Source organism: Erpetoichthys calabaricus, chromosome 6 (genome assembly GCF_900747795.2).
Source record: "Erpetoichthys calabaricus chromosome 6, fErpCal1.3, whole genome shotgun sequence".
Taxonomy (NCBI): Eukaryota; Metazoa; Chordata; class Cladistia; order Polypteriformes; family Polypteridae; genus Erpetoichthys; species Erpetoichthys calabaricus.
This window is the reverse complement of record NC_041399.2, coordinates 129,422,830-129,434,838: the sequence shown is the minus strand read 5'-3', so window position 1 is coordinate 129,434,838 and position 12,009 is coordinate 129,422,830. Positions and strand designations below refer to the sequence as shown.

General features: G+C 39.4%; 1 protein-coding gene across 1 annotated transcript in view; it reads left to right on the top strand.

Annotated features, from left to right (window-relative positions):
• cntnap2a (contactin associated protein 2a) overlaps positions 1 to 12,009 on the top strand; it is a 1,161,044-nt gene that overhangs the window by 1,012,438 nt on the left and 136,597 nt on the right. The window contains exon 14 of the mRNA XM_028803276.2: positions 10,188 to 10,344. Within this exon, the coding sequence (XP_028659109.1) occupies positions 10,188 to 10,344 (157 nt within the window). The remainder of the gene's footprint in view (positions 1 to 10,187; positions 10,345 to 12,009) is intronic.

Sequence of the window (12,009 nt, the reverse complement as noted above, 5' to 3'; positions counted from 1 at the left end):
CTTTCATCGGATTAGCGCTATTTCAGATGTGGAATGGCAAAATGGGGGAGGCAGCTTGATGAATGAGGTCTCCAGGACTTAAAATAAACCCAAATCATATTATGTGATATCATCTAATGTGAAATTCTACTCCGTACTTATAGAATTTTTATTTTTATACTGTATTGAGGATTTATTATGTTCTATGTATTGTACTGTACGGCTCAGAATTAAAAGGCAATGAGTAAAATGACAAAGTGGAACTTCATAATGACGTTTACAAACGTTGACGCTAAACACATGCAGAGCAGGTTAGAGACTATGAAACTAGTGAAATTAGAAAGACTCAAAAAAAAACGGCGCTATACACATGTGGAGAAAGTTAAAGGATATGCAAGTAGGAAAATAAGAAAATATAAAAAAAGAAAGTAAAGATCTCAGTAGCGCAAACAAACTGCCTAATTTAAATATGCACCAGTCTAACTTTGGTTTTGCACAATAATTACTACACTATTGCACCTTAACACTTAATTCTACCTTATTCACATAATTTTACTTATTTATTATGTTCTACTATACTGTTATCTTTCAATCTATGACTTTTTGTCAATTTAACTGATATTCTTCTAACTTTGCACAGTTTTTGATAAGCGGATCAGGATGCATTTCACTGCGTGTTTTCCTGTATAACTATGCATGTGACAAATAAAGAATCTTGAGAATTTCAAAAACAGAGTTTACCGCACATGTATTTATTGGTTACTTTGTTCATGTATATATATTTATCTGTCTGCTTATTTAAAAAGCTACATTTACCCCAGGAGTCAAAAACGTTCTGTCTAGCCCTTGTACAAAAACCTAGACAAAAGCTGGGGTATCACCTTGGTAACCCCATGTACTTTTGGAACTGTGAGAGGAAAATAGCATGACTTTACAGACAGGAGTCAAATGCAGAACTCTACTTACTTTTTTACTTTGTAAAAAAAAAATATTAACTGCTGATGATGTAGATCATTTTCGTCTGTGCTGAAATTCCAAACAGAGAAACCTATCCTGACCTCATTAAAAAGATTCAGCATATTGGGACTCGCAAGATTACAAATATTGTTTTTACAGAAGTTCTGAAATAAAAGTGAAACTAATGAAATAGCAACAATTCAAAGAAATAAAAATCTTAAAAGTGTGTATCTGGAAAACCAAACACAGGGGTTGGCGAGCAAAACGAGCAGGGGGCGAAGCCCCCTAGTATTCAATATTACTGATTTCTTTATTTCCCTGGAAGTCACTGTATAAAGCTTAATATTATATGATATATTGTAGAGGTCCCTCGATTAGATTTGATTGCAGGTGTCTACTTTTAAACTTATTTACTTGTCAAATTACTTCATAAAGCTTCATATCTCCTTTGATACATTTTAAAAATCCATCCCTTCTATTATAAAGTCACTGGATGCCAAAGATTATCTTGGAAATAATTAACTCAAAGATGGAACCATACTGACACAGGTCACACTCACACTTGCTTTCATAGCGAAACACTATACACTAATTCAGTCCCAACATTAAAAACACTGACAGATGAGGTGAATAATGTTGATTATCTCATTATAAAGGTAGCTGTAAAGTGTTACAATATAGTAAGCAGAAAATGGACAGTCAGTTCTTGAAGGAAATGTGTTAAAAGCAAGAAAAACAGGCAAGTGTAAGAATGTGAATGACTTTGACAAAGGACAAATTGTGATAGTATAACAACTGGGTCAGAGCATCTCCATAATGGCAATTCTTTTGGGGGTGTCCCTGGTATGCTGTGGTTAGTACCTACCAAAAGTGGTGCAATAAAGGACAATCTGTGAACTGACAACAGGCTCATGGGCTCCCAATGTTCATTGATATGTGTGGGAAACAAAGGCTAGCCCATCTGGTCTAATCCTATTACTGTGAGTTACTGTAGCACATATTGCTGGAAAACATAATGGTATTCATGACAGAAAGGTGTCAGAACTTACAGTACATTGCATCTATCTATCTATCTATCTATCTATCTATCTATCTATCTATCTATCTATCTATCTATCTATCTATCTATCTATCTATCTATCTATCTATCTATCTATCTATCTATCTATCTATCTATCTATCTATCTTGCTGCGTATGGGGCTATGTAGCTGCAGACCAATTGGAGTTCCCATGCTATACCCAGTCCACCATCAAAAGTACCTATAATGGGCACTTGAGAGTCAAAACTGGACCATAGATTAATGGAAGAAAATAGCTTTGTCTGACGAGTTGTATTTACTTTTAAATCATGTGGAAGGCTAGAAGCGTGTATATTGTTTACCTTGGAAAGAAATGGCAGCAGGTTACACTACAGGAAGAAGGCAAGCTGGCAAAGGCAAAGTATTTCTCTGGGCATGTTCTGCTTGCAAACCGTGGGTTATGGTAGTCATATGGATGTTACTGTGACACATATACCCCTTGATGACAACTGTATTCCTTGATGGCAGTGGCCTTTTTCAGTAGGATATTGCATTCTGCCACATGGCAAAAATTGTTTAAGAATAGTTTGAGGAGCATGACAAATGTTCAAGGTGTTGACTTGGTCTCCAAATTATCCAAATCTGGTCCTAGCATTTTGTTTGATTTCAGCCATTTTTCAATGTACCAGTAATTCTGTTTCTGCAAACTACAAATCATTTAATTTTACTTTAATATGTCCTATAGCTGCTGGGAATTTTTTGATTTCCTCATATGTGAAAATATAGAGTTAAGAGCATATGCTTGTTCTTTTTCTGCATATTCGGTTACCTCTTGCAGGTCGTAATATAGTTCACCTTCCCACTGACTGTTTGATTAGTGCTAATATTGAAAGAAAGACACACTGTAACCGATTTGTCAATTCTATGATACTCTTCATGAGCTAGCTTTTGGCATCTCTAAGAAACTTTTAATCATTGCTCTCTTATGCTCATAAGCTATTAGTTCACCCTCTTTTGCAATTTCTTCTTCAATTGTTACTAAACCTTTGAGGAGTTCTCTTAAATTTCCTAGCACCTCTAATTTTGGAGATTAGCTTGTCCTGTGTTGTGTGTAATAAAGCCTTGGATGGATTTCATTGCTCCATGACCTTCTCCACATCTGAAAGTTCTTGCCAGTTTTACTTTTTTACCACGATAATTTTCGATTGCATTTATCCAGTTCAGGTTTGAAGTGCCAATACCCCTCTCACAGGCACAAGATGGTAACCAATGCTAGGCAGAGAGCCCCATTTATCACACACAGGTTAATTTGACAATTAAACAAGCACACACCTCTTTGGAATGTGGGAGAAAAACCCATAAGACATGGGAGAATGATCAGATTCCCTACAGAAACCACCTAACCATAGAATTTGAACCCTGGACTCTGGAGCTGTGAAGCAGCAACCACACCATCCAACCTTTCCCATGTCTGCTCAAAATTCATCTTGTCACTTTTGTAATGGCAAACTTATCAAATTTAAATTTCATTCTAATTTTACCACTGAATACTTAAATAGCATTACAATCCCCAGCAAACACTTACTGTATTATCTCCGAATAGTTGGAGGTTCTCATTGAGTTATTCTTGTTTGCCTTCTTTTATACTATTATTTTGGATTTTTACTTCTTATTACTTTACATTCTGTGTACTTCAAAGTAGTTTGTCACTCTGTAACTTCACATTGAATGTAGCTCATGAATTATTCCTAGTTAATTTATCTCATCAATGAAATTTGAATGTTCTCTTTTGCAACATCTTTTACTATATTAGACTAGCTTAGGTTATATTAGATAAACTTTATTAATCCCATGAGGAAATTCAGATACATAAAGCAGCAGAAACATAAAAAACAAGGATACAGACTCACAGGACAGATATTACAGCCAATCAATTGATCAATAAATAAATAAATATTGTGCAGATATTTAAAAAATAACAACTTCATCAGAAGAAAGCATTGAATTGCCTGATAGCAGTGGTCAGAATAGACCCCAGAAGTGCTTCTTAGTACACCGTGGTGAAATGATCCTGTAGCTAAACGTGCTCCAAACGAGCACCTCCTAGAGGGGATGGAGGGGATTTTTCATGATGGCATGCAATTTTTTTTATTTATTATACTTTATTAATCCCGAAGGAAATTATCTGGTTTTTCGCATAACCCTTGGGGTCAGAGCTCAGGTTCAGCCATTGTACAGCGCCCCTGGAGCAATTGAAGGTTAAGGGCCTTACTCAAGGGCCCAGCAGAGTAGCATCTCTTTTAGCAGTGATGGGGATTCGAACCAGCAACCTTCAGGATACCAGATTCAGAGCCACCACTCCGCCCTAATTTTGCCACCATCTACTTTTCCACAACAATTTCCATTGTGTCCAGGGTTCACCCTGTGATAGAGCAGCATTTCTTGATAAGTTTGTTCAGGCATTGTGCATCTTTTGAGCTCAAGTTGCTTCCCCAGGAGGCTGCAGCATAGAACAACACACTAGCTACTATGGATTGATAGAACTTTTCCAGCAGCTTGCTGCGTACATCAAAAGACCGAAGTATCCTTAGTAAATGCAGTCTGCTCTGGTCCTTCTTATGCAGCACCACTGTGTTGTTGGACCAATCCAGTTTGTTGTTTATGTTAACCCCAAGTACTTGTAGCTGTGCACCACTTTCACGTCCTCCCCTTGAATGGTGACTGGATTTAGAGGCCTCTTGGTATGCTGGGAGCCCACCACCATCTTTTTTGTCTTACTGATGCTGAGATGCAGGTTGTTGTGCCAGTACCATAAGATGAAGTGTTGCAGGAGATTGTGAAGCCTTCAGGATTCAAAGCCTTGAGGTTTTTCCCCAATCTATGAGGCAGAATGGTGTTAAACACACTTTAAAATTTCGAAGAACATTATCCTTGCTGTGGTTATAATTTTAGTTCTACAAACTAGTCTAGTACAGCCTAATGGCCTACATTCTGATAATGTAAACTGTGAAGCCACAGATTTAAACACCAAGTCTGACTGGAAGTGTGACCCAGAGAAAGTCACTTAACTTTCCACTGTTCCTGTGTACAATTATTAAAGTGATTTACCAATGCAGTCTTCATGCTGCTTTTAAGAAAAGTGGCACCTTAATAAATAAATACAATATAAACAAGTTCAGTCATGTATTTGATTTTATAACTATAGAACTGGTGATTTTGAGATGTAGTCAAAATTGATCCACAGTTTTCTAATTAGGTAAATTGTTTTCCAAAGTTTCCTAAACAAATCAAAATTTATGTTGGAAGTCCCACAGCTTAAAGTGAAGTTGCTTTGTAACCTAAACCTGTATAAAACCCATGTTTTATATCCATAATGACAATGAAGATGATGATATTGTTCTTAAGTTTCCTTTATTATTTTTTCAAATCCAGGCACCCTGTTCAATCCATGTCCAATATATTGCTTCATGAAGCTTTCATTGAACCATATGGCACTGTCACTGAACTGAATACTAAAAATAACAAATGACTTAATCTTTTAATGAGGTGATTCAGAACATTTTTTTCCAAGCAGATTCACATTTATTTGAAAGTTACTCTGACATCTCAATATAAACTGAATAAATGTTTTCTTTGTTTTCTGACAAACACAAGTAAGCCCGTGATTCACCAGCGAATTGGAAATCCAAGAATGGCAATCAGTTTCTGCGTGATGAAATATCATGGAGGGTATATGCGGTGGTGTGGGCGGTCACGTCCGGGCGACTGTACAACCTGGCGTGCACGCTTCACCTCAGGTTTAGTTCACAGGTCGTAGGCATGGTAAAGTTTCCATTTAATTCAATAACATGTATCCATACAGGCTCGTGTACAGGTTGTAGCCATACGGGCTCGTGTTTGTATCACTAATCGTTGAGCTCCCTCCATTTGGATATGTGCCTCCTTTGCCTGTGCTGTGTCAAAAGCGTATTGTGGGCGTGCATGTTCATTGCCCGGGCGGCTGTACAACCTCAGGTTTAGTTCACAGGTCATAGGCATGTTAAAGTTTCCATTTAATTGAATAACCCCATTTGAACTAAAGCGGTTTCTTTGTGTGGGCACCTTCGTTCATTAAGTCTAGTTTACAGGTGGTGTTGTGTCTCGTCTTTGTTGTTCTGTGGCTGTGTTGTTAGGTAGAAGTTGTTTACTGTTAGGAAGCATACTCCAACCTATACACACTGAGTGGTGGCACAGTGGATTATTCGTGTTGGATCTGTGCCTCTCTTGCATGTAGTGTTTCAGAAACGCGTTGTAGGTGCCTTTGAGCTCTGTGTTGTTGGAGCCGTGACTCCTTTGCGTTCACTGGTTCAGAAGCGTGTTGTAGGCGCCTTTGTTCATTTTGTTTATCCATATGGGCTCGTTTTTGTATTTCCGTTACTTGAGGTGTTTCGTTTTGGAGCCATGACTTCTTTGCTTGTGGTGTTTGTGAAGCGCGTGGCAGGTGCCTCCGTTTATTGTTTGTATCCCAAACATGCCACACAGACTGCTGGCACATACATACTACTGACTCTGGGAGGCTGCTGCATTTGACTGTGGGTTGTGGTGTTTGGGCGCCACCTACTGACTTCTGGGAAGCCGCTGCGTTTGATTCTGGGGCGTCGCGGCGCACTGCGCATGCGTGTCGGTGCCTCTGTGCATAAATTAAAACTGTGGATTAGTAATGTAGATGTTGAAGTAACTCCTTAAGACATTGAAGGGCAAAAAAAACCCTGCAGTGAGGATTTTAGAGGATTTAGCTATGGCTATAGGAAGCACATTTTATTTGGCAGAGATGGGAATATGGTATCAGACAGAAATAAATTAGTGAATTGGCTTTCATATTTGTTATGAACAAGCTATCAAAATGAAGAGATTAAAGAAAACATTTTTGGGCATAAACAAGTGTCTGCCAGTTGCCATGGACATAACAGTAAAAGAAAATTAAGGTGTGGTCTTTATGTTTATTCAATGATTATTATTTTATATATTTTCTTCTTACTTTATATCTTTTCTTCACCACACTAACTCAGAGAGCACAATAATGTGGAATGTTGCATTACTGCATTTGCAAGTAAACAAAAGGGCACATTTATTTTTCCACGTGCAGTCCTTGCCCTGTTCTCATGCTATTAGTACTATAGGAGATTCTGCCTAAAGAAGAGGATCAGTGTCCTCTGTTTTGTCCTTATCGTATTGGTTTCCCCTTTCATTGTTTTCTCTCTGAAAATAAAAGATACATGTATAAGCAAATTACCCCATAATATTATTTTGCTCATTTTAAGGATTCACAATGAGAAAGTCCAGTCTGGTAGTAATGCTTTCATATTTATATTTAAGACAATTAATATGAAATCATGTGCTTACTGTTGGCATGATGTTGCAGCTTATGAAGTTTTTCTAGGGCTTTGTACATTTTTCATGGAGACTTGTTTATTCTTCACAAAGGTATGCAATCTTGTATCACTCCATTTAACCTTAATTTTCTTTTTATTTTGGTTTTGAAGGTCATTTTGACTTTTATTTGGCACCACCATTTTGGGAAGTGTCCCTGAAATCATGCTATGTGACATTTTTGAGACAAATGATATTTAAACCACCATAACATGTCCAAATTTGTTGATATAATCTAAATCTTTTTGCTAGTGCTTCTTTGTGGTTTTTCTGGTTGTAGTAAATTCTTGGTCAGGTTCTTGTATATTTTGATTTTGGTTTGAGAAATGGGCTTTGTCACTCAATCATTTTATTCCTGGTTTTTACCCTACCTAATCCTTAGACTAAGTTTCATCTTTTGGTCCTTTTTTTTTTGCTTTTGTGGCGTACCAGTTTCATCTGTAGTAGAAAATCCTGTGTGTTTCCACGATTACCAAAAGTGAAGAGCTTAAACCAAAATACAGGTGGAATCCAATTGTAACAAAAATCAATGGACCATAAAAATATTTCATTATAACAGAAATTTCGTTATAACGGATATGGGGAAAATGCATATACATCTCCAATAGCAGCGGTACAAGAACAGCTCCATAGCTGCTCTGCTGCTTATGGTACACAGTAAATCCAGGGCAAAGCAATTGGTTGTCCTCTGCAGGATCAGGCATACTGAGTAAAGTGCTTGTCGCACAATGTTTAGAACATTTAACATCAGGCTTTGACCTAATCTTCCTCATACTGTCCTGCAGTAGAGTTTTGTACCGTATTAACCATAGACTGATACAGGAGAAATTAGGGTGTAATGACACCTTTTATTGGTTAACTAAATAGATTACAACTGCAAGCTTTCGGGGCAGCTAAGACCCCTTCAGCTGCCTCGAAACCTTGCATTTGTAATCTATTTAGTTAGCCAATAAAGGTGTCATTTCACCCTACTTTCTCCTGTATCATACTCTCCTTGTTTGCCACAGTGGTGATTCCGAGCTGGAAGTGGTGATCTTCTAATCTGAGGATTGGAGCTAAAGCAGGACAATTGCCCACATGTCACAGTTCCTTTCTCGTGTTCTTGAGTACTGAAGTAACAGCCCCTATTTTGAATGAAGTCTTGAGACTGTACCTGCCTTCTCTATACAGTAATAATGTACCTGTACTTTCCTTGAAAACCTGCACTCACCTTCCGGTCTCTCGTGCAAGTCTGTGACCCAGGCTTGACAATACCCGTAATAAAAAACAGCACTTCTTAAACTGCAAAAAACATTTTATTTGAAAATGAGATGTTAGATTTAACTTTTTTTTAAATAGAAATACAGGTATGAATACAGAATGAAACTGAGATGTTTCATATATCTTTTTTTCAATGTAAACTGATGTCATTTCTCACTTTTTTTGTTCATCGCAAAGAAAACTTTGAGAAACACTATGAAATTCAAACAGTCAGTATCATACATGATACAACTACCCACGTGGATGCTTGGTAGATCACTGACTCAGAACTCAGCTACCCTGTATGATGTCACGCCTACACTCTCGCCAAGCCTTGCTGAGACTGTCCGAGACCATAAATTTCTTAGCAGACTGTCAATTTATTTTGGTCTAACAAGAAAAAGACAGCCTGTTACAAGGTTCCCAAGAGTCAGTTGAATTATGGGTGCGGCATGAAGTATTGTTTGTATCACATTATTATCTTCAGTGGACATTTTTGGTTGAAAAAAACATGTTTTATACTGAAGTTTATATTTCATTAAAACGAAATCTATTAAACATGATGATTTATGAATGTTTGTCCGGGCCAACAAAAAGTATTCATTATTCTGAAAATTTAGTTACTTCTGTATTCAGTATAACAGGATTTGACCTGTAAAAGCTAGTTACACTGCCCAGATTTACAAAACCTAAACGCTGTCACTTAGACCAAATTTCACCAAACAACAGAATCTTTAAAGACTTCTTAAACACATTGAGGGAGTCACAGTTTCGAATGGAGTTTGGGAGCTAATTCCGCCAACTAGGAGCCACAGATGAAAAGAGCAAGGACTGAGATTTGATACCATGCAGAGGTGGAATTACTAGATGCTATTCAATGGCAAACCTGATCGGTCGAAAAGGAACATAGGACCTCACAAATGTATCTGGACATATAAATGCACAACCATTAACTACTCTATAGGCAGATATCAAGCATTTGAACTTAATATGTGCTGCTACAGGAAACTATTGTAGTGATCTGAAGAGAGGACTGATATACGCCCACCACAGCTGGTTGAACACCAGACGTGCTGCTGCATTTTTAATCGTCAGCAGTGGCTTGTTGACACATGCTAGTGCTCATGCCAGCAGAGAGTTGCAGTAGTCCATGCATGACAAGACCAGAACCTTGATGAAGTGTTGTACTGCATATTCTGTCAGATATGGTCTGACCTTGTGGATATTGTACAGAATGAATCTGCAAGACTCAGAGATTGTAGCAACATGATCCTTGAAGGACAGCTGGTCATCAGTCACCACCTCAAGCTTGTATACAGACTTGGCAGTTGTTAGTCATAATGAACCAAGCTGAACAGAGATGGAGTGCTGAAGAAAATGGCAAGCTGGAATAATAAGAAGGTTTGTCTTTGACAGGTTGAACTGGAGATAATATTCCTTCATCCAGATTGGAATATCAGTGAATATGCAGAGGTTCTAGCTGAATTTCTTAATTTATAATACTAGTTTTATTGTTGATCACAAAGTGAATTCATTAGTTTGTATTTGTAGGTTTTGAACATGTGAAATTATTTTTCTTGCAGATGGTACACCTTATACATGGTGGGTGGGAAAAGGCAATGAGAAGCAGTATTACTGGGGAGGCTCGGCACCAGGCATTCAGAAATGTGCATGTGGTATTGAACGAAACTGCACAGATCCAAGGTTTTCCTGCAACTGTGATGCAGACAACAAGCAATGGTGAGATACTAAGATTATATCTGGAAGATAGCATTTAATACCCATTTAACAGTCTGAAAGAATGCTGTAAGATTAACGATTGTCGCTATTAATGTTAAGAAAAATATTATTTAGTTGATACATAAACAAACCATGTAAATGTATGTGTATGTCTCAGAACTGTCCTTACTCAAGCCCTTTAGCTACCTCCCATGTGCACGTGTGTGACAAGGCCCCCACCTCAGCCCAGACCCATCGGGTCAGGCGACCCTGACAGAGATCGTGAACCCGAGAGAGGGCATCAGCGTTGGTGTGAAGAGTGCCTCGACGATGAACAAGCGAAAACTTGTACGGCTGGAGGTCAAGAAACCACCTGGTGACCCGTGGATTCGTTTCCTTGTGCAGGGCCATCCACTGTAGAGGAGCATGGTCCATGACAAGGGTGAATTCCCGGCCCGGCAGGTAGTACCTCAGCTGAGTAATCGCCCATTTAACCGCCAAAGCCTCTCTCTCCACCATCACATACCTGGTCTCCCGGTCCAATAGTTTCCGGCTCAGGAACATAATGGGGTGATCCGCACCATTGACGTTTTGGCTCAGCACTGCCCCAGGCCTGTGTCCGAAGCATCCGTCTGGAGGATGAAAGGTAAGGAAAAGTTAGGAGCTTTCAAAATAGGTGTGGACGTAAGGGCCTGCTTCAAGTCACTAAATGCAGCGCCTGTCTTTTCAGTCCACACCACAATGTTTGGGGCCCTCTTCTTTGTCAAATCAGTCAAGGGCGCCACTCTCTCTGAGAACCGGGGCACAAACCGACGGTAGTATCCTGCTAACCCAAGAAAGGCTTGGACCTGCCTCTTGGTTCGCGGACGGGGCCGTTTCAAAATGGCATCTACTTTGGACCACTGTGGTTTCACAGTACCCCAACCCACCAGGTAGCCTAAATACTTGTCTTCGCTCAATCCAAAGAAACATTTCTTGGGATTGATCTGAAGCCCGGCCTCACCAAGTGTCTGCAATACTGCTTTTACCTGCTGTAGATGTTCCTTCCATGTGCTGGAATAGATGACCACGTCATCCAAATAGGCAGCACTGTACAAGTCATGAGGCCTAAGCACTTTGTCCACCAGACGCTGGAAGGTAGCTGGAGCCCTGTGTAACCCAAATGGAAGGACATGATACTGCCAGTGTCCGCTAGGGGTGCTAAACGCAGTCTTAACCTTTTTGCGGAGTCCGTTAAAGGAACCTGCAAGTACCCCTTTGTCATGTCCAGTGTGGTCAAATACTGAGCCTGCCCAAGCCTCTCGAGGAGGTCGTCCACTCACGGCATTGGATAAGCATCAAATTGGGAGACTTGATTAAGCCGACGGAAGTCATTGCAAAACCTCCAACTCCCGTCAGGCTTAGCGACTAACACAATGGGGCTGGACCAGGAACTATGACTTTCCTCGATTACAACTAGTTCCAGCATGTGTTTGATCTCAAGCTCCACTTCAGCCCTTTTTGCCTCGGGAAGCCGATACGGACGTTCTCGGACTATAACCCTGGGTTCTATCACAATGTCGTGCCCAACCAGAGAGGTCCGGGGCTTTCACTCACTACCTCCAGGATAGACAGGATAACTGCTTCGAGCTCCCGTCATTGTCTGGGACTTAAATCCGCACCAAAGTTAAGGCTAGCCGTGTGAGC